The sequence below is a fragment of the Carassius gibelio genome, chromosome A4 (genome assembly GCF_023724105.1).
Source record: "Carassius gibelio isolate Cgi1373 ecotype wild population from Czech Republic chromosome A4, carGib1.2-hapl.c, whole genome shotgun sequence".
NCBI lineage: Eukaryota > Metazoa > Chordata > Actinopteri > Cypriniformes > Cyprinidae > Carassius > Carassius gibelio.
In genome coordinates, this window is record NC_068374.1 from 1,675,720 (window position 1) to 1,702,220 (window position 26,501).

The 26,501-nt window shown below is 39.2% G+C and overlaps 1 protein-coding gene across 32 annotated transcripts in view; it reads left to right on the top strand.

Annotated features, from left to right (window-relative positions):
- LOC127966783 (NACHT, LRR and PYD domains-containing protein 12-like) overlaps positions 1 to 26,501 on the top strand; it is a 110,680-nt gene that overhangs the window by 57,923 nt on the left and 26,256 nt on the right. For 25 of the 32 annotated variants that reach the window (XM_052568030.1, XM_052568093.1, XM_052568179.1 and 22 more), the window contains 5 exons: positions 5,671 to 5,784; positions 5,989 to 6,102; positions 10,127 to 10,240; positions 16,407 to 16,520; positions 17,189 to 18,967. In XM_052568030.1, coding sequence (XP_052423990.1) covers positions 5,671 to 5,784; positions 5,989 to 6,102; positions 10,127 to 10,240; positions 16,407 to 16,520; positions 17,189 to 18,967 — 2,235 coding nt within the window. The remainder of the gene's footprint in view (positions 1 to 5,670; positions 5,785 to 5,988; positions 6,103 to 10,126; positions 10,241 to 16,406; positions 16,521 to 17,188; positions 18,968 to 26,501) is intronic. The other 7 variants (XM_052568135.1, XM_052568225.1, XM_052568233.1 and 4 more) reach the window with 4 other exon arrangements.

A 26,501-nucleotide genomic window follows, 5' to 3' on the forward strand; every position in this document is an offset into this window, starting at 1 on the left:
AAAGATCTTGTAATATAAAAGGAGTGAATTTCATCGACAACTTCAATCTTTTCTGGGGCCATAGACAATTTTTTTAACTGGATTGCCTCCACCCAGACAAACTTGGTGCTAGAGTGTTTAAGAACAATATCTGCTTCTCCCTCCGACATCCTTCAGCAGAGTTTGTCAATCTCGGGTCCGAGTCATCATGTGGTTGACATATCCCACAAGGACCCCGATAACTTGATAACGATGCAGCCAAAACAAGCACTGCTGATGGACACTATCCCGGCTGAGCCCTTCCCACAGAGCTCCGCACAGACATACTTTGATGTATCAAAAGAGCTAGATTCAGCACCTATGGATGACTTTTTGGAAAAAAGCCAGGGAAGCCAAGACAACATATCACAGCCACCGGAAACACCAGAGTCACAGCCCATCTCACCAGACACATTATAACTCTCTCCGGCATCTCCACTTCTGTGCTTTTCACAGAAAATGGAGGAACTGGTGTATGCTGGGACTGAACTCTCTCTCTCATTTGCTGCAAGCCCCCAGATATAAAAAAAAAACGGCGGGCCCCCAACCACCAAAGCCTGTGGGCCCTGCTCCTGTGAGAGCTCTCTGATGGCTGCCACAACGCCAGGGCCAGACCCTCAATCTGCTGAAGGTGAACCAAAAACTGATATGAGCTCTCAATGATACGTGTCTGGTATCCGCTATAATAGCAGCAACATTTACAAATGTTTACAGAACAAGTGGGAACCCAGTGTGCCTGTAGCTTTCTCTATTTCAGTTTTATCACGTAATAGAAAGTCTAAGGCCATCTCAAGCCGAAGGGCAAACTCATCTAATCTGCGGCCTATTATGCATCAAACTAAGATTGATGTAAAGACACAAAGCACAGCCATCAAGTTAACATCTTTAACCCCTTTACGTGCAAACATCGCAGACGGCCCCAGTTTATTATTGTTTCACTTTCACAGCAAGTTAAACATCACTGTCTTACTTCATCTGGACAAACTGTGCATCAGTTGAAAGTTTAAAGACTCTAGCTTCGATATTTGACCAATATTTTGATAAAACATTGTTGCAGTGACAGATATTTAGTGATTTATGTCAGGAGTGCAAAATAATAAATCCGTATTATGCCATATTTTGAATAGAAATTCACCACTCATTCATATTCAGTCACGTCAGCAACGGTTTATTTGTGTTCACATAGACTCACTGAACAGCGTCAATAAGGATTTATAGACCAAAGATGCATATCTGCGGAGATATATGGATATATTTACTGATGTTTACTTCATATTTCTTCAGACAGAATCGTCATTTCTATTCATTTTCCACGGATTTACGCGATCTGATGATAAACAGCCTCTCCCAGCGATCTGTGTTTGCGTGCAGTGATCACAGCTCGTGCGGTGTGTGACTCAGACTCTGATTGGGCCTTCCCAATGTCAATATGAGAGTGTCATATCTGGACACCGCCCCATCATGTCACATGCTTCCTGCACACTTCCTGGTAGTTATCTGGCCAAAACAACACTGAAACACCTCTGTACACACAAAATATCCAAATAATAAACCCGCGATTACGATAGTAAAGCTTGGTATGAGAATTTCTTGAGATCTGGGGCGTTTTTATAAAAAAAATCGAAAATGTACATCGGAAATGCTAACTTGTGCAGCGATGAAAAAGGCTACAAATAACATATTTTTACAACAGTAAACGACCAAATTCCACCCCTGATCGCTAAAGGAAGTTATTATAAACACTCGATCGGGGTTTAAAGTGAGTTTTGAGTAAAAGTGTACTAATAATTTCATAAATTGTCTGATGTAGCTTGATGCTAACGTTAGCACCAATGCTACTAATAGCAGGTGCTTTTCTTCTTCATAATGCATTTTTGTCTCAATAATTCACGTAAGGTCGTAAGAAAATGTTTTGTTGTATTTTTATAGTAAGACTTTTGATAAATAAGGGCTAAATGCAAAGAGAGACTGAAGTGAGATCGCTGCTTTGTTGCTTTGTAAAGCCTGAAAAACCACAATCAAGGCTAATAAAGGTGGAATAAAAACAAAAGAATAATAATAAAAGAATAATGCGGATAATGTGTCATACCTGGCGGAGGTGTGAAAGACTCATTTGGTGAGAACAATACAATCATGAATGGGGAGTCTTTCAAAGCCAACACACACACAAAATACACAGAAGAGTTTACATGTGAGATCTTACAGAGATGACAAGGGCCATAAATCAATCTGATTAGCCTTCTCTAAAAACACACATGACATGGCCTTAGAAAATATTTAATAAAATTCACAGTTTTACAGATTAGATTAAGAAATTTTTAAAGAAGTTTTGGAAGACTTGTGGCCTTAGCTACACTGTTTTTTCAAACTCATTTCCTACATCAACACTTTTTTAAATACATTTAAAACATATGTTTTTTATATTTTTATTTTTGTTTTTATGTTTGAGCTTATATATCTCTATTATCATAACAGTCTGAGTGATTCTGATTCCTGAACAGTAAACTTTAAAGTGTCAGCTTTGTGAACAAATGTTGATTATGTATCTAGTCAGAAAGAATCATGAGCAGAAACCTTTTTATTTTGGGTATGTAATTTTGGTCTCCATGCCAAAAAAGGGGGGTTACTAGTTAGGGGTTAAACATTCATTCATTAAAAAAGAAATAATTTCTAATCAATGGCTTTATAACCACAAACAATCTGGATTTTATGTTTCTAAACGAAACATGGCTTGAAGACAGCTGCAATGCAACAATCCTCAATGAAGCAGCCCCTCCTAACTTTACTTACATGAGTGTCTGCAGGACTGTTAGGAGAGGTGGAGGTGTAGCTGCTCTATTTAAAGATGTCTCTCAATGCTAGCAAGTGTCATTTGGTCAGTACTTGTCTTTTGAATATCTATGGATTGTGCTGAAAGGTGCTCCATGCATTCTGTTTATTATTGTAGCCCCCTTAACACTTTACCGCTGAACCTGATAAGGGCCTGAGTTCAAGATTACAATTGATCCTTTGTCTAGCTATTTCTGAGGGAAATTATATTATGAAATGAAAGGTATTATGACATTAATTAGGGCTGTGCAAAAAATTTAATGCGATTTTCATGCGCATCTCATCAGTAAAGATGCTCCTGTAATTAGAATTAATGCGATTTTCATGCGCATTTCATCAGTAAAGATGCTCCTGTAAATAGAAGTATATCTCCAGCACATGCGTTCAGATCAGGGTTGCCAGGTTTTCACAACACACTTGCCAAAACTAGTTCAAAACTAGCCCAATTGTGTTTCCAGGATAAAAATTGCTTCCCGGGGTTAAAATATAATATATTTGGCAGGGTTGCCTTGGTAAAATTTGCATTTTAGTGGCTAAATATCACGTTATTGGTATTGGGGTTACATGAACCGCGGACATGAAAAACAATCGCAGACTTGGCAACATTGGTTCAGGTGGAGCGGCAGTTACTACACAGAGCCGTAGTCTACCGACAACTAACACAAAATCTTTTTAAAAATCGACAAAGAATCGCCTGCGATTTTAACATCGATTTTGTAGATTGTAAGTGAATTACGGCTCTGTGTAGTGAATGCCAATCAGTGTTGCCAAGTCTGAGGTTGTTTTTTCATGTCAGCTGGTCAAAGCGACCCCAATACAAATAACGTGATATTTAGCCCCTTAAATGCGAAATTTCCCAAGGCAACCCTATCAAAAAACTTATATTTTAACCCCGGGAAGCAATTTTTATCGGTGAACCTCCTGGAAACGTTTTCGACTTGTACATTACATGTCACGCCCTGACGTCAAATGTCGTTACAGGATCTTTACGGGTTTTGTGTGTGACAGCACGCACATATCCCGGGTAATCACTGGCAGTGTGAATGTGCAAAATCTAGCAACCCGGGAACAATTGCCGGAACACTTTACCCATGTATTTGCCGGAATGGCAGTGTGAAAGGGGCTTCTGATTACTTCTGTATTTTCTTTGATATTTTGATCTCTGCTACAACTGAATCTAGATCTGTCTCTGTCAGAAGGAGATGCATTAATGAGAACACAAGTGTGCTGTTTATGGAGGCTATATCTTTAACACCAAGCATTTCTGCAGACTCTCCTTGATTCCTTTAACTCAAAAGTTAAGAATGTTATTGATGATATTGCTCCAATAATAGTCAGAAAACAAACAGACAGAAATCAGTTTGGAGAAGATCAACAGCAGTTCAGGCTATGAAAAGACAATGCAGAAAAACCGAGCGGATGTTGCGGAAGACAAAGCTTGAAATTCACTATAGCATCTATAAAGACAGCCTTTATGTTTTTAATGTGAAACTAGCCACAGCTAGACAAAAGCTCTTCTCAAACCTAATAAACAATAACTTAACACTCCAAGTGAAATGCTCTCAGACAGCAAATGCAATGAGTTTGCTTCCTTCTTTTCTGAGAAGATCATCAATATCAGGAAGGCAATTAGCACACCCTCAAGTAATGCAGAGGTCAGACAGATTAGGCAACAATATCAAAAAGATACTATGTCTATTTTTGAAGCAATTGATAGTGGTGAACGCCTCACTTCTTTCTGGGACATTTCCAAACTCCTTAAAAACTGCTTTTGTTATGCCCCTCTTGAAAAAGAGCAATCTTGATAACACCATTTTGAGCAATTTTAGACCAATATCTAATCTTCGTTATCAATATCAGATCTCAGTGCTGCATTTGACACTGTCGATCATAACATACTACTAGAGAGACTGGAAAACTGGGTCGGGCTTTCTGGGATGGTACTCAAATGGTTCAGGTCATACTTAGAAGGGAGAGGTTATTATGTGAGTCTAGGACTAAGTCTAAGTGGACATCCATGACATGCGGAGTCCCACAAGGGTCAATTCTTGCACTGCTCTTGTTTAGCCTGTATATGCTTCCAATAAGTCAAATAATGAGAAAGAACCAAATTGCCTATCACAGCAATGCTGATGATACCCAGATCTACCTAGCCTTAATGACTACAAATGACTGCAGCCCTATTGACTTCCTCTGCCAATGCATTGATGAAATTAATAGTTGGATGTGCCAGAACGTTCTTCAGTTAAACAAGTCATTGCATTTGTAAACAAAGATGAAGTGTTCAAGGTGAATGCATACCTTGACTCTAGGGGTCAAACAACTAAAAATCAAGTCAGGAATCTTGGTGTGATTCTGGAGACAGACCTTAGTTTCAGTAGTTATGTCAAAGCAGTAACTTATTTTAAAGGTTGTAAATATTTGCAGTAAGGTATTGGGTGTGATATTGCCTGAGTTGTCAGATTTGTTTGATATTCAGGTGATAAAGAAAGTGCAACACATTATATCTGATGCTTCTCATCCCTCTTTATGATTCATTTCAGACCCTCCCTTCATGATCTTTGTACAGGGTCCATTTAGCCAAGACTAATAGGTTCAAATTTTTGTTTGTTCCATATGCGATTAAGGTGTTTGATTTAAATAGGAAGAGGTAGAAAAATGTATACATTTTTATATTTTCCCAATGTGCTATTAATGTTGTGTATGTGTTTGTCTTGTATGTGGTGTTATCATGCTGCAGAACAAATTTCCCCATGGGGGACAATAAAGTTTTTACTATTACAATTACAGTTTAATGGATTATCTTCATCTGTCCTGTTCTAGTTCAGTTTATCAGAACAGATCAAAAGTAGAGCCCAGCTGTGTGTCTATGAAGAGTGACGCATCTATGATTGAGCCAATGAAATTTAACAGTGGAGATTTACAACCTAAACTCAGGTGAAGCATCTGTATAAATATATGATTATAGCATGGTATTTTATATTGTCATATAATCACAATTCAGATCACTATTTTTGTATGAACACAGTGTATTAACTAATAATTAAATCATATTTAAAGTGATTTTTTTTATAATGATAAACTAATAGTTTTGTTATATCCAGTTATTAAATGGATTATCTTTAATCTGCTCTGTTTTAGCTCAGTTCATCAGAACAGATCAGAAGTATGGCCCAGATCTGTGTCAATGAAGAGTGACGCATCTATGATTGAGCCAATGAAGTTGAACAGTGGAGATTCACAACCTAAACTCAGGTGAAGCATCTGTATAAATATATGATTATAGCATGGTATTTTATATTGACATATTATCACAATTCATTTCACTATTTTTGGATAATGATGTCACAGTTATGTACTTCTGTTCTTAGTGATTTTCAGTATTTGGTCATGTTCCTTTTCTTGTTTTGTAAATTAATTACCCCTACACCTGTTTCTCTTTCCCACTGATTACATTCCCAATATTTAAAAATCTGTGTTATCCATTTTTGCTTTGTCTGCTATTGATGTTTATTAGGATTATTAGGGGCCAAGCACCGAAGGTTACCTATTGTAATCGTTTGCGTTATTATTCTTCTTCTTCCGCCGCACGTCTATGGCAGCCCATAGAACCAATTGCGGAAAAGTTGTATAATTTGGCACACTGATAGAGGACAGTCCCAACATTAACTGTAGCAAATTTGAAGTCTCTAACTCCTACTCTCTAGCGCCACCACTTGTCCAAACTTTCAATGTTTGTATGCTAATAACTTTTGATCCGTAAGCCAGAAAATGGACATTCTTTTTTCCTCTGAATCCGTGGCTCATGGCAAGTCGAATGAAACCTAAATTCAAAAATCACAAGGTTTAATTTTTTAGCTATTTTCGATTGTTCGAAAAACTTACTTTTTCGAACTCGTCCTAGACGGTTAGTCCGATTTTCACGAAAATTGGCTCAGACCATCTTCAGATAATGCTGGCTAAAAGTTATGTAATTCAAGTTGATTCGTCTAACCGTTCTCGAATGACACGTGAAAAAATATGACGAAAAGCACGCAAAAATACACGTGAGGCTATATCTCGGCAACGGTTTGGCATATTGAGACCAAACTTGGTGTGTGTTATAATTAGCATGACCTGAGACTACCTGCAGTGTTTCGACACAGCGCCACCTAGTGGTCAGGAGATATGAAAAATGCATATTTTCACTTATAACTTCTGAATGGTTTGGCCAAAAATCACACAACTTGTCTCTTTAGATTCAGTGAGTCATGTCGAGTCGAATGATATCAAATTTTCCGGTGTCGGTGAACGCAGCATCGTATCGTTTCGCAAATAATTACAAAAATATTCGGCTCCATGCCCTGAAGGTACTCAAAAAGTTTGGTGGCAGTGCCTCCTTGTGGTCAATAGTTATAATGAAATATCACATAAATGCTAATAACTTTTGAATAAATTAGACTATTAAAATTAAAATAGTCTCCATACACTCTTTGGGTCATGCCGAGAGCATTGATACCAATTATGCGAAAATTTGACATACTTCCTGTCCGCCATTTTGATTAATGTTGAAAACCTACTTTTTCGAACTCCTCCTAGTCCATTTGTACGATTTTCACCAAATATAACGTGGATCATCATCAGACCATGCTGACAAAAAGTTATGGATTTCGTATCGATATACGAAACGGTTCTCATTTAGCGCATCAACGAATTTGCTGGAAGGGTGCCAAAATGCATTTGAGGCTGTCTCTCTGCAACGCTCGACACCTCACTCTGACCATGCCACATAAATTTGGTAACAGCGCCACCTATTGGTCAAGAGTAATAAACCATTAATTACCCATGAATAATTACACATAAAAATGCTAATAACTGTTTAAAGCATTAGCCTATTTCAACGAAACTGGTCTCAAAATATTCCCTGGCTTATGCCGAAAATATAGATACCAAATATGTCAGGTTAAGCTGAACTTCCTGTCCGCCATTTTGATTTATGTTGAAAACATACTTTTTCGAACTCCTCATCAGCCATTAGTCCAATTTTCACCAAAATTTAATCAGATGATCTTCAGACTATGCTGACTCAAAGTTATGGATTTTGAGTCGATAGACAAAACCGTTTTCACATACCACATCGACGAATTTGAGGCACAATGAGAAAATGACACTTGAGGCTGTATCCCTGGAATTCTTTGGCATATTGACACCAAACTTTGTGTGTGTCATTGAAAAGTCACACAGAGTACACCAAATTGATTTTATAACAGTGCCACCTATTGGTTAAGCTTGATAAGCCAAGTAATCATGTTACTAGAGGTGATATTATGATTTTTTTTAGCCATTTCAATTACAATAATTTCTGTTATTGCTCATTAATGTATTTGGTGTGATTCTTCATGCGATGCTTAGCTCCTATATTTGCTGTTGGAGTGCTTGGCCCCGTAATTGCTGCTTGCAGCTATATTTTGTATTTGTGTTTGGATGTGCCCTTTTTTCTCCTGTGGTTCATTAAAAAAACTATTTTGATATCTCCTTTGTCATGCGTTTGCCTTATATACCAACACGTGTGACAAAATGGCAGATCTAAAAAGTGAGTCACTCTGTGTTTTTTATTACACCAGCGTGAGCAGGCAGTGTAAGGCACACTTACAAGCGAACGGTCCCAAAGAGGATTTTGCCGCTTTCGTGGAGTGGGTGCTAGAGAATAACAGATCACCGTTTCACCATCTGCCCCACTGAGGACGATATCTCCAGCCCCAATCCCGAACCAGAGACCAGCAAGCCGTCATCCCACTGCGCGGAAGTCCTGTCTGAGCTCACTGCAGATGGAGAGCCTGAGCCTGCCGCCACTGAGCTGATCATCGCCATGGAGCCTGAGCCTTCAGCATTGTCTGACCAAGTGCATGAGCTGGCAGCATTGTCCGTCCATTGGTTCTGCCCACTCCTGATTCTCCTGTGCCTCTGCTGGTTCCACCCAGCCCTGGATCTCCTGCATCTGGTGGCCTGGTGGTTAGAGAGTTTGACTCCTAACCCTAGGGTTGTGGGTTCGAGTCTTGGGCTGGCAATATCACTGAACCCCCAACTGCTCCCCGGGCACCGCAGCATAAATGGCTGCCCACTGCTCCAGGTGTGTGTCCATGGTTTGTGTGTGTTCACTGCTGTGTGTGTGCACTTTGGATGGGTTAAATGCAGAGCACAAATTCTGAGTATGGGTCATTAAACTTGGCTGTATGTCATGTCATTGGTTCCACCCAGCCCAAGTCCTTTTGTGTTCCCTCCCAGCCTCCCTAGCCCACCTCCTCTTAAACCAGCCAGTTCCTTAACCATATCTCCACTGGTGCCTGTCAGTCCCTCAGCTCACCCTTAGTCAGTGCCATCTGCGCTCTTTTATCTGCCTCGGGACTTCCAGTCTCCAGCTCCACCTTGGAGTGAGGATCTCCTGTATCCACCTCCAGCCTCAGAGCCCTGGACTCTACCTCGGTCCGTTGACCCATCGGCTCTGCCTTGGCACTTAGCTCCTTCATCTCCACTGTGGCCTTTCACCCCACCAGCTCCACCGGGCTCCCTCATCCCTCTAGCTCCACCTTGGTCAGTCATCAACCATCTGCTGCCTCGGGACTCCACTCCTCTTGTTTCACCTCATTACTCCATTCCTCTGTCTCTGTCAGGCTCCTCCTTCCCTCCAGCTCCACCTACAATCCTCAGCTCCTCTGGCTCCGCAGCGGTCTTCCGGAGCATCGCCTCCACCTTGGTTGCCTGTGCCTTCTTCACCAACTTGGCCCTTCTGGATCCTCAGTGTCACCCAATATTCTCCATCTGTTCAGCTCCATCCTGGGCTCCTTATCGATCAGTGCAGTCTCCATCAGTTGGCCCTCTGGTGTGGTCTGCTCTTACTCCACCATGGCTCCTCCCGCCATTGACTCCACCGTTGGCCACCATTCTGGCTGGCCTCTGGAGATCCATCTGGCTCCACCTGCTCTGGGCTCCTCCCTCCATCCACTCCAACCTGGAACTATGGTCAATGCTCCCTCTCCATTGCCTGCCCTACGCCCGCCTCCAGAACCCCCACCCTCCCTCCTCTGGACTATTTCTGTCGGGGGAGGGACACACCATTCTGGGAGGGGTCACAGTTATGGACTTCTGTTTTCACAATTTCAATTCAGTCCACTATTTTTGTATGAACACAGTGTATGAAATGATTATAAAATATGATTTAAATTTATTTTGACAATGATAAACTAATAGTTTTGTAATATGCAGTAATTTAATGGATTATCTTTAATCTGCTCTGTTTTAGTTCAGTTCATCAGAGGAGATCAGAAGTATGGCCCAGCTGTGTGTCTATGAAGAGTGACGCATCTATGATTGAGCCAATGAAGTTTAACAGTGGAGATTTACAACCTAAACTCAGGTGAAGCATCTGTATAAATATATGATTATAGCATGGTATTTTATACTATCTTATATTATCGCAGTTCAGTTTACTATTTTTGTTTTGTAACACAGTGTACGAAATGATTATAAAATCTTATTTAAAATGAATTTGATAATAAACAAGTAGTTTTGTTTTATCCAATAATTTAATGTATGATATTTAATCTGCTGTGTTTTAGTTCAGTTCAGTTCAAAAATAGCGTAGGAAACGCATGATATGTAGCGGCAGATTTATGTGATCCAAGCTGCCCAAAATATGAGAATTCTTTAATTTTATGCTCTAAGCTAATGCATTAGCATTATGGCTTGGCCTGTCAGTGGCTTTAACAGATGATGCGTGTGTGTCCTCAGCGCAAAAACTTTCAGTTTACGGCATATCCTTATGTATTAATGTAACTTATTACCGCGAGGATTCCCATTTTTGCACATAGTCCCATCCTGACAGTCTGTGTTGAGTTTTAAACTTTACTGAATGAGTGTCGGTCACGGCGGGCACATCAACCATGTGGAAAACAGACTAATAATAATCATTGCGAAAACATTCACTATGTTGAACAATATCTGTTTTTGAAAGTTAAATTTAGTGCCTGAATATAAATATCAGGCACTTCATATCCATATTTTTACAATTACAATATGTGACTGTGGTCAAAGGGAACGTGTTTTCCTGTAGAACTTTACTCTTATCTATTGGTTACCACTGAGTTTGTGATTTTTTAAATTTTTTAATCATATTTATTAGATTTACTCATTCTCATTTTTTCCAAAAGAAATCAAAAGAATTTCTACGTAGGGGTTAGCAAACCAGGGAGATTTTACATTTATTTTAAATGACGTGAACAAAGTTGATTCAACATGATTTTAGCATACATACCTGACGTAGATGGAGCAACAACCAGAGACGAGCTAGCTAGGCAGTCGATACACATAATGCACTTTTGAAAGATGCTTTGACAGATTCCTTATGTTTGCACCCTTACATTTAAATATTGTTTTGCACTTATGACAACGAGGGTTGTCAGCATTAACTCTAGTGAAGTATAACCACACTTTGGAACATTTTGCTCTCTTCGCCATCGTCACTCTTTGTATTAAGCGGGAGTTTTCGTACTGCTATGCGTGTACCGCGCTCGCTCTTGTTGTGTGAGTGTGTGTGTTTGTGTGTATGTGTGACTTACAGACAGCCTCCGTGGCGCGCATGTGAAAAAAAGAAAAAAAGTCTTAATAATATCGCAAATTAGAAATGTTTGGTGAGATAAAATGTGCACCATAACATTAAGCAAAACTCTTCGCCATCGTCACTCTTTATTATTAAGCAGGAGTTTACGTACAGTTAATGCATGTGCGTGCGCTCGTTGTGGTGTGTGTGTGTGTGTGTGACTGACAGACAGCCTCCGCGGCGCGCATGAGAGTTCACGCAGATCTCACTGACAAACGTCTTTATATGATCGCACATTAGATATGTTTGGCGAGATTAAATGTGCACGACAAATCATTTCAAATTTGTTTCTTGAACATGACAATTAGTTCACTGTACTAAAATGGCCTCCACAGTCACCAGATCTCAACCCAATAGAGCATCTTTGGGATGTGGTGGAACCTGTTGAGATTTTTCAGCTAACCAATTATTCCTCTAATAAACAAAGCTTTTATACCACACTTGTCATAATCAGAGCTTATTTTGTAAATAAATAAATTCAAAACAAATAGATTCAAAACAGCATTTAAAAGGTGCTGTGACCAAAACAGACAATACGTTTTCCCAGAGCATTCAGTGATGTCACTAAACGGTGACGCCAAGCATCGTTCACTATCTATCATATGTCTATCATAATCTTTAAAAAAAAGAACCTGGCTATGTGTTCTGTACTAGACTAACTGAGACTTTTCATAGCACTTGTATACTCTTGTTGGTCTAATTGCTTCTATTGTTCTCATTTGTAAGTCGCTTTGGATAAAAGCATCTGCTAAATGATTAAATGTAAATGTAAATGTTCAGAAGTTTCTGCATGGACCTAACTAGCTTAGGGCACAGGTTTTCAAGCCCTGGGACAAAACTGGGTGCTTTTAAGGAAAATGAATAGCCTATATAATGGGCCTAACAAAAATAACAATTTGTTTTCAATAAGGCAAAATATTGTCTTTCGTTGTCTTCTTTCTGTTGGTTTGCTTTATTTTACAAGAGCAAAAATCTTCTATTTTTATTGTTAGTGTGCACAAATTAAAGTTAATACTTTTGTGGATTATATCTTACTCCAAAATTTTTCTTTCTTTTTTTTTTTATGTGTCAGCTGTTTCGATCGCGCTGGCACCTGCCGTTCATGTATTCTAGCAATTCAAACTTACATTGCAGTTCATTATCAAAATTAAATACATTCAACCAAACATATAAAAGGTTACACTGGGCAGTTTAAATTTGGATTTGGATCACATAAGAGAGATTGGTGTTAACTCTTTAATAACAAAAGATAGACATGAGTAATTAACAACTATTAATGAGTACCATAAATTAAATGGGAATAAAGTTCATAAGATGTATAAAATGCAAGATATTATTTTGGGTGTTGCAATGTCAGAGCTACATTATCTGGAAAGCCTATTATGCATCAAACAAATACATAAAAGATTTGCTTTAAAATGTGATCAGCTATATAATATCAAATGTAAATGAGAATAATCATATACTGATAATATCTAACAATGCCAAGGTCTCTGGAAGAGGTTTGGATAAGTGTGATCCAGTGAGCAGTCCGGCAGCAGAGACTTCATCCGCTGGTTGTGCTGGTATCATTGCAGGGGAAAAGAGCAGGAATCTGTTTTTACAGCCTTGAACATGGGACTCAGACTCAGTACAAGGGGTGTCTTTTGGGAAGGTACATTTATCTCTTTTCGATGGGGAGGAGATTGCAATCTGATGGCATTGGACAGTTTGCTTATGTTAGTCCACCAAGATCCAAGTGCTCTACACTACATATGGATACTGTAAGAACATGCCTGTTTGTACCCACTTGTCCATAATTACTACATATTTACCATATATATTCACATTAGTAAGCACAGTAAATTATCTAATTTGTTACCATGTATGGGCACTACCTGTAAGTGACTGCTCTTACCCACACTTGTCTGTATGTACAAATTAATTACCATGCATGTACGACTTTTAAGTACAGCCAGTCTTATTTGTTACCATTTACATACACTTCAGCTAAGTACCTTGTTACCACTCATTTGCCTGTAGGTAAAATATATTTCCCATATATGTACCAGGGAAATACAAGTACTGTAAAACTCAATGCTACCACTATATTTATGCAGCTCTGCAAGTGACACCTGCTGGCAGAGAAGGAATTAGATTTTTCAGTAAAAACCCATCTATAAACCCGACACTGTACAAATTGTGAGTAAAAAAAGGAAGGGAATAATTTACAAATATCATAAACTTGTATTCCTGTAGCTCAAGTGGCATTGCGCTATGAAGCGCAAGGTTGGGGGTTTGATTCCCCGGGAACACATGACCAAAAATTTGTAGCCCGAATGCACTGTAAGTCGCTTTGGATAAAAGAGTCTGCTAAATGCATACTTATACAAACTTAGATTTTATTCAAAATAAATGCAGGTTGCATGAGTGTGTGTGCATGGGCAGTTTACACATCTGGAAAGGCACCATCAATTCTGAAAGGTATATCCCAGTTCTAGAACAACATATGCTCCCATCCAGACGTTGTCTCTTTCAGGGAATAGCTTCCATTTTCCAACATGACAATGCTAGTGCGACCTCCTGTGGGGGCTGCTCCGGGAGTATGGGGTACGGGGCCGTCTGTTAAGGGCTGTCAGGTCCCTGTATGACTGGAGCAGGAGCTTGGTTCACATTGTCGGCTGTAAGTCAGACTTGTTCCTAGTGCATGTTGGACTCCAGCAGGGCTGCCCTTTATCACCTGTCCTGTTCATTACTTTTATGGACAAGATTTCTAGTCATAGCCAGGGGACGGAGGGTGTCCGGTTTGGGACCACAGGATTTCATCTCTGCTTTTTGCAGATGATGTTGTAATTTTGGCTTCATCGGGCCAGGACCTTCAGCATGCACTGGGATGTTTGCATTCGAGTGTGAAGCGGCTAGGATGAGAATCAGCACCTCAAAGTCCAAGGCCATGGTTCTCAGCTGGAAAAGGGTGGCATGTCCTCTTCAGGTTGGTGAAGAGCTCCTGCCTCAAGTGGAGGAGTTCAAGTATCTTGGGGTCTTGTTCACAAGTTAGGGAAGGATGGAGCAGGAGATTGACAGGCAGATAGGTGCAGCTTCTGCAGTGATGTGTTCGATGTACATGTCTGTCATGGTAAAGAAGGAGCTGAGATGCAAGGGGAAGATCTCCATTTTCCGGGCAATCTACGTTCCTACTCTCACCTATGGTCATGAGCTGTGGGTCATGGCCGAAAAGACAAGAACCCGGATACAGGCAGCCTAAATGAGCTTTCTCTGCAGGGTGGAGGAGCTCAGAGTAGAGCCGCTGCTCTTCCACATCGAGAGGAGCCAGCTGAGGTTGATCTGTTCTGTTCTGGATGCCTCCTGCATGCCTTCCTGGGAAAATTGTTAAACAAAAAAAATTTTATATGTGAAGTGCTGTTCTTAAAATCTAATTAAAGACCTTTAAAAACCATTTTAAGCAGAATTATTTACAATTATTTAAACTAGTGGTGGACCGTTATTGCCGTTATCGTGCTGCGTTAACGCAAGACTCTTATCGGGCGGGAAAAAAAATATCGCCGTTAATCTATTCTCAAAGTTGGGTTGGGAACTGGGTCTATAATAAGCAAGCTATGATGACTTTCACCTTGATATTTTATATAATCGACTGACTGAGGCCAGCCCAACGGACAGCAACACTGAACTGAGCTCTCTTCTGCGAAGTTCTCCTCAAAGTCCCTCCTGCACCGGAACGAACAAATACAAATCGCAGTTTGAAACAAACAACAAGATGTGAAAAAGCCCGATTCAGTACTCGCGGTGTTCTGGTGTTCAGGGCTCACGCAGAGAAGGCTCCTCGAGACGCTAAAAATAAGCATTTTCAAGTGTTTAGATCAATACACTTGACCATCGAATTTGCTTATTTTTGCTCTAGTGCTGACAAATACATACGAAATATGTCAAAATAACCAACCTGAAAATTAAGTTGGAAAAACTGTCAGTTACTTCTTAAGTGAACAGTTGAGGGGAAAAAATGGGATGTGTATTATATTGGATGCGTTCATCGTCTCTTAAAGGGGCCGCGCCTAATTTAGCTACTGGCTGCTGTAATGTTAATCCAAGAAAATCAAAATGAAAATCACTCACTGCTCTTGACTACTTTGTAGTTTTAACAGTCAAACCAAAAATTATTCAGACACCAGATATATTTTTTGATATATATATATATAGCAAAACTGTAATAATGTGAGAAATGTTGAAGGTGTCTGAATAAATGTAGGTTTCATTGTATATTTCATTTTTACATTGAAGACTATCCAGTGCTTTTTTACATTGAATTATTTAGTTTCTGTACCTTGACACCTACAAACTTGAAAAAACCTTAAACTTTGTGTAAATAGCACAAATAAATAAAAATAAATGAACATACAAATTAGACAACTTCAAACAGGGCCCACTGGTACAACCTTCGCCGGGTCCCCACTTGTGCAATGTGGAATTAGTTTACAGCTTTTTCAAGCAGTTTGTGATGCATTTATGAAACAGGAGATGTACATTTCGAATGCACCATCTAGCTTGATAAACCCCTTCTCAAAGACTTACTGTTTGTCAATTTTATTTGGGTAACACACATATTCTGAATGCCGTCGGCACAATTCGAATGAGCCATTTTAATCTAGATTAATCTAGATTAATTTAAAGATAACAGTGAGATTAATCTAGGTTAAAAAAATTAATCTATGCCCACCTCTAATTTAAACCTGTATCCTGTTTTCTGGGTAACATTGAGAATATCACTATATATTGTTGAAACACCTCCCCCACGACCAGTTTGATGGTGCTCATGTTTATAATAGTAGTTTGGTGTACTTGGTATACTTACCCTGGATTTGTTTCTCATCACTGTCAAAGTTGCTCATCCCTAGCATGGACTTTACGGTTTAATCTCTCTCTGTTTTAGATCACTTAATCAGAAGAGATCAGAAGCAGAGTCCAGCTGTGTGTCTATGAAGAGTGATGTGTTTATGATTGATCCAATAAAGTTTAACAGTGGAAATTCACAACTTGGTCTCAGGTGTAGCATTTCTGTAAGAAATATGATCTGGGCCCGTATTCAAAAAACTTTATCTTAGGGAAACTCTTATCTAAGAGTTTTTACTAAATCGCAGTAAAGGTTTTTAGCTAGGAGTTTTCTCTTAAAACCTATTCACAAAGCTCCTGAGACAAACTTGTTGTAAGGAATTGAGAGAAGTCTTAAACTCTTAAGAGGGCGTGACCCAGATGGGAGTGAGCTTTAGTGGGGTGGTGTAACGGAGACCAGCGTGTAGGTGCTGGACAGGTAAACTTCACTCCCCTGATCTCAAGAGACGTACTAGTGACTGACACTAGAGGCTGCAAAAAAAAAAAAAAAAATGCTGTTTCTTCTGAGGGAGATTGCCAGTAACTGCCATTTTAGTTTGTGGCTTGATCTTAGCTATTAGTTTTCTTCACTGCTACTAACCTTTCACAGGTTTAGGAGCTAGTTTTAGAGCTAAAATGCTGAAATACTCTTAGAGCCCAAATTTAGGAGTCATAAATTTAGGATTTCCGCGCCCATTATTTTTTATATTTTCTCTTAAATCGATGAGTTATGAGCCACTTAAAATGTTTTGTGAATATGAGCCATGAACATATTAAACAGCATATATACAACATTTTGCTCATTAACACATGTCGATGTAATATGTCATTTTTATTTTACAGGCATGAAATCTTCAACACATTTAGATCAAATCTGTTAAAGAAGTTTGCGTGTCTGTATGAGGGAACAGCAATGCAGGGAAACCCAACACTGCTGAATGAGATCTACACAGAGCTCTACATCACAGAGAGTGAGAGTGGAGAGATCAGTAATGAGCATGAGCTGAGACAGATTGAGACACAATCCAGGAGAGCAGCAACAGAGGACACAGCCATCAAATGCAGTGACATCTTTACACCTTTACCTGGACAAGACAAAGCCATCAGAACTGTGCTGACAAAGGGAGTCGCTGGCATTGGAAAAACAGTCTCTGTGCAGAAGTTCATCCTGGACTGGGCTGAAGGGAAAGAGAATCAGGACGTCCAGCTCATATTTCCACTTCCTTTCAGAGAAATCAATCTGATGAAGCACAAAACACTCAGTCTTTCAGATCTTCTTCATGTCTTCTTCCCTGAAACTAAAGAAATGGAAATATCCAGTGATGATTATAAAGTGTTGTTCATCTTTGATGGTCTGGATGAGTGTCGACTGTCTCTGGACTTTAAAAACAAAGTGAAACTGTGTAATATATCTGAATCAGCCTCAGTGGACGAGCTGCTGATGAACCTCATTGTGGGGAATCTGCTTCCCTCTGCTCTCATCTGGATCACCTCCAGACCAGCAGCAGCTGATCTCATCCCCTCTAGGTGTATACATCGAGTGACAGAGGTACGAGGCTTCAATCAGCCACAGAAGGAGGAATACTTCAGGAAGAGAATCAGTGATCAGAGTCTGGCCGACAGGATCATCTCACACCTGAAGTCATCGAGGAGCCTCTACATCATGTGCCACATCCCAGTGTTCTGCTGGATCTCAGCCGCTGTTCTGGAGAAGATGTTGAGTCCAGCAGAGAGTGGAGAGATTCCCAAGACTCTCACTCAGATGTACACACACTTCCTGATCCTTCAGACCAACATTAAACATGAGAAGGACTATGAGAAGAATGTGACAAGTAACGACATGATCCTCAAACTGGGGAAACTGGCTTTCCAGCAGCTTGTGAAAGGAAACCTGATCTTCTACGAGGAAGACCTGAGAGAGTGTGGCATTGATGTGACAGAAGCAGCAGTGTACTCAGGATTGTGCACTCAGATCTTCAGAGAGGAATTAGGCTTGTATCAGGGGAAAGTCTTCTGCTTTGTTCATCTGAGCCTTCAGGAACATCTAGCAGCTCTGTATGTGCACCTATCCTTTACAATGAAGAAAATCAATGTGTTTGACCAAACCAAACAAAGTTTGTTGTCTAAATTCTTAAACTGGATGAAGTCATTATCCGAGTTGCATCAGAGAGCTGTGGATGAGGCTTTACAGAGTAAGAACGGACATCTGGATCTTTTCCTGCGTTTTCTTCTGGGTCTTTCGGTGGAGTCCAATCAGACTCTCTTACAAAAACTACTGAAACAGACAGGAAGCTGCTCATACAACAAGGAGAAAACACTTGAGTACATCAAACAGAAGATCGGAGAGAATTGCATTCCAGAGAAATCCATCAATCTGTTTCACTGTCTGAATGAACTGGGTGACGATTCACTGATGCAGGAGATCCAAGATTATCTGAAATCTGGAAAAATAAGAAAAGCCCAACTCTCCACTTCACAGTGGTCAGCTCTGGTTTATGTGTTGCTGACATCAGAGCAGAAGATGGATGTGTTTGATGTGAAAAAGTTTAGTGGAACAAAACATATAGCTGATGAAGTTCTTCAGAATCTGTTACCTGTGGTTAAAGAATCCACATCCGTTCAGTAAGTAACACTGAAAACAATCACTCCACTGTCAAAGCATGACCACATTTATGATTCTAGCATATGCTTTCTTACCAAAGTAACACAATGGTTAAAATCTCAGAGAACCACACTTCTGGCCTTGAGCAGGAGAAGTGTGTGAGATATTCTTACTAAAGCATCTGAGGTGGTTTTTGTGTGTCTGTGTGAGAGCTGATGATTGTAGAGCTCAGTGTGGAAGATGAAGGATTGAGTGTGAGGGAAGTCAAAACTAACAGCTTATAGATCTGAACTCTTTGTCCTATGTTTAAATTAATGTTTTACTGTCTGAATGAATATTTTCATTTTTTTTTATATTATTAAATTAGTTTATTCTTTAATAACTTTATATAACAGACAATGGACAGTGAAAGACTGACCCAGATTTACCCAAAGAGCTAAATTTCATCTGCTATCCCTGAGCAGGAGGTAATCAAAACACATTATGTAGCAAAAACACCAAAGTATTACCATATGTTATGTTCCCCTTTTTAATTTAGGGGCCGGGAAGAAGAAACTGAGGGTTTGTGAAAGTACCTTACCTAGCATTAAAATAAATTAAGCAAGACAAACATTTCCCTTAATCCCTCTCTTGTCAAACACATAGATTTTTAGATTAAAGGGCATCCTCCTCCCTACAATTGGTCTCACAATAAAAATAGGTGACAATAGACTCATTTTTTACCATATTTCAAATGTAGCTTAAACTGTTGTAGGTAGGTAGGACACTGTCTAATATCAATTGATAAATTATTCCAATTAATAAAATCTAACAGAAAAAATGAATGACCAAAATCAGGGACTCTAAACCGTGCTGCACAATCACCTCTCAATGAAGCTCTTGTTTGTCTTATATTTTCTGTACATGAAGAAACAAATTCTTTCAGGGGTGAAGGTACAAGGCAATTCCAAATCTTCATTATTAAGAGTGTGCAAAAATTAGAATAAACACTTTTGTGAATTGTATCATACACCAAAAAGGATTTTATGTCTCACAAATCATGCATCACACAATGTAGGCAGCACAATCTTAACAACCTGCACACTTTGCTTATGTCTGCTAATACACTACTTTCTTTTTCTATTGGTCTCCTGTAAATAAAGCCGATTTTATCACTTCTATTATTAGTTATTCTAAGCTTAATCTCATGGCCCTGACAAGAGACTTGGATCAAACCAGAAGACAGTGCTATGCCTGCAGCACTCTCCAATAATTTAATTTAACTGGAAGAGATGGAGGTACTGGTCTGCTTATCTCAAATGATTGAAAATGTAATCCTTTAACATCTTTGGGTATCAAAAGCTCCTTTGAATCCCATTCAGTTACTGTTATAAACCCTCTTAAAATACATTTTGTAGTTGTCTATCAACCCCAAGGACCACTAGGTAACTTTTTGGATGAATTAGATGTGCTGCTCTCAACCTTTCCTGAGGATGGTACTCCCCTAGTTATGCTTGGAGATTTCAACATACACCTAGATATACCTCTGTCTTCTGATTTCCAGCCTATGCTTGCTTCTTTAGATCTCAACCGAGTACCAATTACTGCTACCCACAAATCAGACAATACACGACACTGCTCTACTGATCATGTATAGGTTACTCCACTGCACTCGGATCACTTCCTCCTCCCTCTTAACCTCAACATGGTCCCTGGCACATCACTCACCCCTCCACATGTCATATTTTGAAGTAACCTACACTCACTCTTACCCTCCCGGCTATCTGCAATGTTTTTTATCTTCACTTCTTTCCCCTTAACTGTTTGCATCTTTGGATAACAACAACATTACACACTAACTAAAGTTTAAAACATGGGATCACGAAGAAGGGGACCTTTAACACATCCCTCCACACTGGTCTTTTCCCTCATCATTTAGACGGGCTTGTATAACTCCACTACTTAAGAAACCCACTCTCAACCCATCTCTTTTAGAGAACTACAGACCAGTTTCCCTTCTTCTTTCATTGGAAAAACACTTTAACGAGCTGTGTTCAAGTCTCTGCATTTCTCACAAAGAACAAGATCCTTGACCGCAACCAGTCTGGCTTCAGAAGTGGACATTCAACTGAGACTGCCTTGCTCTAAATTGTTAAAGCTCTAAGACTGGCAAGAGCAGAATCCAAATCTTCAATACTTATCCTGCCTGATCTATCCGTTGCTTTAGACATGGTTAAACTCCGGATTCTCCTGTCAACCCTACTGGCAAAGGGCATCTCAGGAACCACACTCCAGTGATTTTAGTCTTACCTGTCAGATAGGTCATTTTAAAGTAACTTGGAGAGGTGAGGTGTCCAAGTCACAACATCTAACTACTAGGGTGCCTCAGGGCTCAGTTCTTGGACCACTTCTCTTCTCTGTCTACATGACATCATAAGGTTCTGTCATTCAGAAACATGGCATTTCATACCACTGCTCTGCTGATGACACTCAACTCTACCTCTCATTCCATCCTGATGATCCGATGGTAGCTATTCGTATCTCAGCTTGTCTAACAGACATTTCTTACTGGATGATGGACCATCACCTTCAATTCAACCTTGACAAGACAGAACTGCTTGTGATTCCAGCAAACCCATCGTTTCATCACAATTTCAACATCAAGTTAGGCACATCAACCGTAACTCATCAATCATTACTGATCATCAACGAGTAATGATTGATGATCAGCTGACTTTCGCAGACCACATTGCTAAAACTGTCCTGCAGATTTGCGTAATTGAACATCAGGAAGATCAGGCCCTTTCTTTTGGAAAATGCTGCACAACTCCTTGTTCAAGCTCTTGTTCTGTCCAGGCTGGACTATTGCAATGCTTTCTTGGCAGGTCTTCCAGGTCTAATTTTTAATGAGCCGATAAGAATACACGTCACACTTCTGTTTATTAATTTGCACTGGCTACCAGTAGCTGTTTGCAAATAAATTCAAGGTATTGATGTTTGCCTACAAAACTACCACTGGCTCTGCACCTATTTACCTAAATGCATTACTTCAGACTTAAGTGTCCTCTAGAAGCTTGCGTTCTCCAAGTAAACGTTGCTTGATTGTGCCATCCCAAAAAAGCACAAAGTCACTTTTATGGACTTTTAAATTAAATGTTCCCTCCTGGTTGAATGACAACTCAATCCAAGCAGCTTAGTCCTTAGCCATCTTCAAGAATCGGTTTAAAACACATCTCTTCCATTTTTATTTGACCCTCTTATTTGAACTTTAGCACTCACTATTCTAATTTTATTCATAAAAAATACATAAAAAAATCTTTCTACCTTTCTAATCTTTTTGCATTCTATTTTCTTTTCATTTATTATACTATTATTTAAAAAAGGACCTCTAACTCTAGCTTTCTCCATTCTTTTTCTATTCTATCGGTTTTCTTTTTATTTATAATATTATTTAAAATCTCTCGTGTATTGCGTTTAAGCTAACTGAGACTTGTTATAGCACTTATATATCATTGCTCTTTTGTTGTTTTGATTGCTTATATTGTCCTCATTTCTAAGACATTTTGGGTATAAAGCAGAGCTTTTCAGTTAAAGTTCCAAGATGTCTGTGGCCTCATTTATAACTATAATTATTTGTGTATTTTTCCATTTCCAATCTGTAAGAATGCGAGGAAGAGAGCTCAGTCTAATGTTTGCGAATATACAGTAGAGGCAGCTTTTGTGCGTGTGTGTGTATGTGTACGCGTGCAGCACATGAAAACAGTTATTTTTTGTCTTCTTGCAGATTAATCTTTTGAAATCCTAATAAATGTACGGGATTCGAAGCAGAATCAAAATGTAAATTTATTACAAGTTATTTGATTCCTGACCTTACACATCTGATCTGATTTCTGAATATCCCAACCCTCCTACTAAATTATTACATTCTTGCAAACAAAAAAACCTATATGATGATCTGGGCACCAGGAATGCTTTGTTAAAAAATTATAAAATATACAAAGAGTTAAAATAGTCATCAGAGACAAAATACAGTGGCTTCTGATAATATTTTTTATCAAAAGAAAGGAAGAAATCATCAATTGAGGCCAATTTGATATGAACATATGATGATCAGATCAGATGTTTTATCAAACCACAGAAGGTGGCCAACCAAAATCTGTCTAACTTTGTTTGCCAATTACAGAAAATCCTGAGATTGCTAGAAATGCAGTATTTACAATGAATTACGATGCGAATAAGTGCTGATGGCCCCTTATACAGATTGTAATAACTCAAATGTGCCAAAGGAAATAATCCACTCTTTCTATTCATATAGACGCGTTCAATCAATCAATCAATCACCTTTATTTATATAGTGCTTTAAACAAAATACATTGCGCCAAAGCATTGAACAACATTAATTTGGAAGACAGTGTCTCAATAATGCAATAATGCTTTCACTTTGATAGCCGTGATCATAAAGTAATAACGAGCTGATTTGGGCTGATTTGCACTCAAACAGATGGTAATCATGCAGATACATTCACATTGAAAATAAAACACACACTCACATATATAAATTTTTTTGAAAAATAAAGCAAACAAAGAAAAAGGCGATCGTTATAAGTTCCGCATCCATCAGCTGAAAGGCGCATCAGAGCGCGCCACGAGGGAGTGCCAAATTCTGTTTGGGACACTGTATGCTGCAAAACCATGCCATTTTTTTACTACCAAGACGCAGTTTCCGACCGTGAGTTATTCCATAACGGACGCAAACAGTTCTGTCGCTGAAGAAATGAAACGTAAACAAAGGAATTATGATCCATATTACAACGTTATTGCTTCGTTGGACTAAACGTGCTTCATGAGATGTCGTTCAGTGCCCCCTTACCTTCCAAACTAAACCAGAATTTACAGCTGTGGATGTGTTTATGACTCGTTATTACGACGAATCTGGTATGTACAGCGCTTCCATTGCATGTGTACTGCTTAAACAAATGTAGCAAATACAGTCTTCATAAGCTTTCCATTGAAAAACAGCTATCTGTCGTCGATGCTTGAGGCTTAGATCTTTATAATGATGCATAGTTTGTCATGATTAAATTTGTCCAGTTTCATTTAATTTATTGATAAACACTGACACGTGCGAGTTGAAAGGCTTTCAAAAATGAGGGCGTCGGGGTGCTGGCTAAGAGGTTAAGTTCCACAACAAATCTTTTACATTGATCATCAATCAATCAATCACCTTTATTTATATAGTGCTTTAAACAAAATACATTGCGCCAAAGCACTGAACAACATTCATTTGGAAAACAGTGTCTCAATAATGCAAAATGATAGTTAAAGGCAGTTCATCATTGAATTCAGTTATGTCATCTCTGTTCAGTTGAAATAGTGTCTGTTTTTATTTGCAATCAAGTCAATGATATCGCTGTAGATGAAGTGACCCCAACTAAGCAAGCCAGAGGCGACAGCGGCAAGGAACCGAAACTCCATCGGTGACAGAATGGAGAAAAAAACCTTGAGAGAAACCAGGCTCAGTTGGGGGCCAGTTCTCCTCTGACCAGATGAAACCAGTAGTTCAATTCCAGGCTGCAGCAAAGTCAGATTGTGCAGAAGAATCATCTGTTTCCTGTGGTCTTGTCCTGGTGCTCCTCTGAGACAAGGTCTTTACAGGGGATCTGTATCTGGGCTCTAGTTGTCCTGGTCTCCATTGTCTTTCAGGGCAGTAGAGGCCCTTCCTAGGTGCTGATCCACCATCTGGTCTGGATACGTACTGGATCCGGGTGACTGCAGTGACCCTCTGATCTGGACAACAGACTGGATCTGGTGGCCACGGTGACCTCGGAACAAGAGAGAAACAGACAAATATTAGCGTAGATGCCATTCTTCTAATAATGTAGAAAGTACGGTGTTATGTGAAGTGTTCCGGTTCCAGTTTACCTAATTAATGCAGCCTAAAAATCCTTTAACGGATTTGGATATTAAAATCATATTAGTATGTTATGTGTATGCCAGGTTAAAGAGATGGGTCTTTAATCTAGATTTAAATCTAGAGTTTTGAGAACGTAGCGGATGTAGAGGAGTATAATGTAAAAGGAGCTCATTCAAATACTGAGGTGCTAAACCATTCAGGGCTTTATAAGTAATAAGCAATATTTTAAAATCTATACGATGTTTGATAGGGAGCCAGTGCAGTGTGGACAGGACCGGGCTAATATGGTCATACTTCCTGGTTCTAGTAAGAGCTCTTGCTGCTGCATTTTGGACTAGCTGTAGTTTGTTTACCAAGCGTGCAGAACAACCACCCAATAAAGCATTACAATAGTCTAACCTTGAAGTCATAAATGCATGGATTAACATTTCTGCATTTGAAATTGAGAGCATAGGCCGTAATTTAGATATATTTTTGAGATGGAAAAATGCAGTTTTACAAATGCTAGAAACGTGGCTTTCTAAGGAAAGATTGTGATCAAGTAGCACACCTAGGTTCCTAACTGATGACGAAGAATTGACAGAGCAACCATCAAGTCTTAGACAGTGTTCTAGGTTATTACAAGTAGAGTTTTTAGGCCCTATGATTAACACCTCTGTTTTTTCTGAATTTAGCAGTAAGAAATTACTTGTCATCCAATTTTTTATATCGACTATGCATTCCATTAGTTTTTCAAATTGGTGTGTTTCACCGGGCTGCGAGGAAATATAGAGCTGCGTATCATCAGCATAACAGTGAAAGCTAACACCATCGTTCCTGATGATATCTCCCAAGGGTAACATATAAAGCGTGAAGAGTAGCGGCCCTAGAACTGAGCCTTGAGGTACTCCATACTGCACTTGTGATCGATATGATACATCTTCATTCACTGCTACGAACTGATGGCGGTCATATAAGTACGATTTAAACCATGCTAATGCACTTCCACTGATGCCAACAAAGTGTTCAAGTCTATGCAAAAGAATGTTGTGGTCAATTGTGTCAAACGCAGCACTAAGATCCAATAAAACTAATAGAGAATACACCCAAGATCAGATGATAAGAGCAGATCATTTGTAACTCTAAGGAGAGCAGTTTCAGTACTATGATACGGTCTAAATCCTGACTGGAAATCCTCGAATATACCCTTTTTCTCTAAGAAGGAATATAATTGAGACAGATCTAGCAGTTTTTAATGCTTTTCTGTAGGATATGCTACTTTCCCGCCAAGCAATTCAAAATACCTCTAGTTTTGTTTTCCTCCAGCTGCACTCCATTTTTCGGGCTGCTCTCTTTAGGGTGCGAGTATGCTCATTATACCATGGTGTCAAACTGTTTTCCTTAACCTTCCTTAAGCGTAAAGGAGCAACTGTATTTAAAGTGCTAGAAAAGAGAGAGTCCATAGTTTCTGTTACATCATCAAGTTGTTCTGAGGATTTGGATATGCTAAGGAATTCGGATACATCAGGAAGATAACTTAAAAAGCAGTCTTTTGTGGTAGAAGTGATGGTTCTTTGATACTTGTAACAAGAAGTAGAATTTACAATTTTGGCTATATGAAGTTTACACAGAACTAAATAATGATCTGAGATATCTGAGATCACTTGGCTGAATAATTTCAA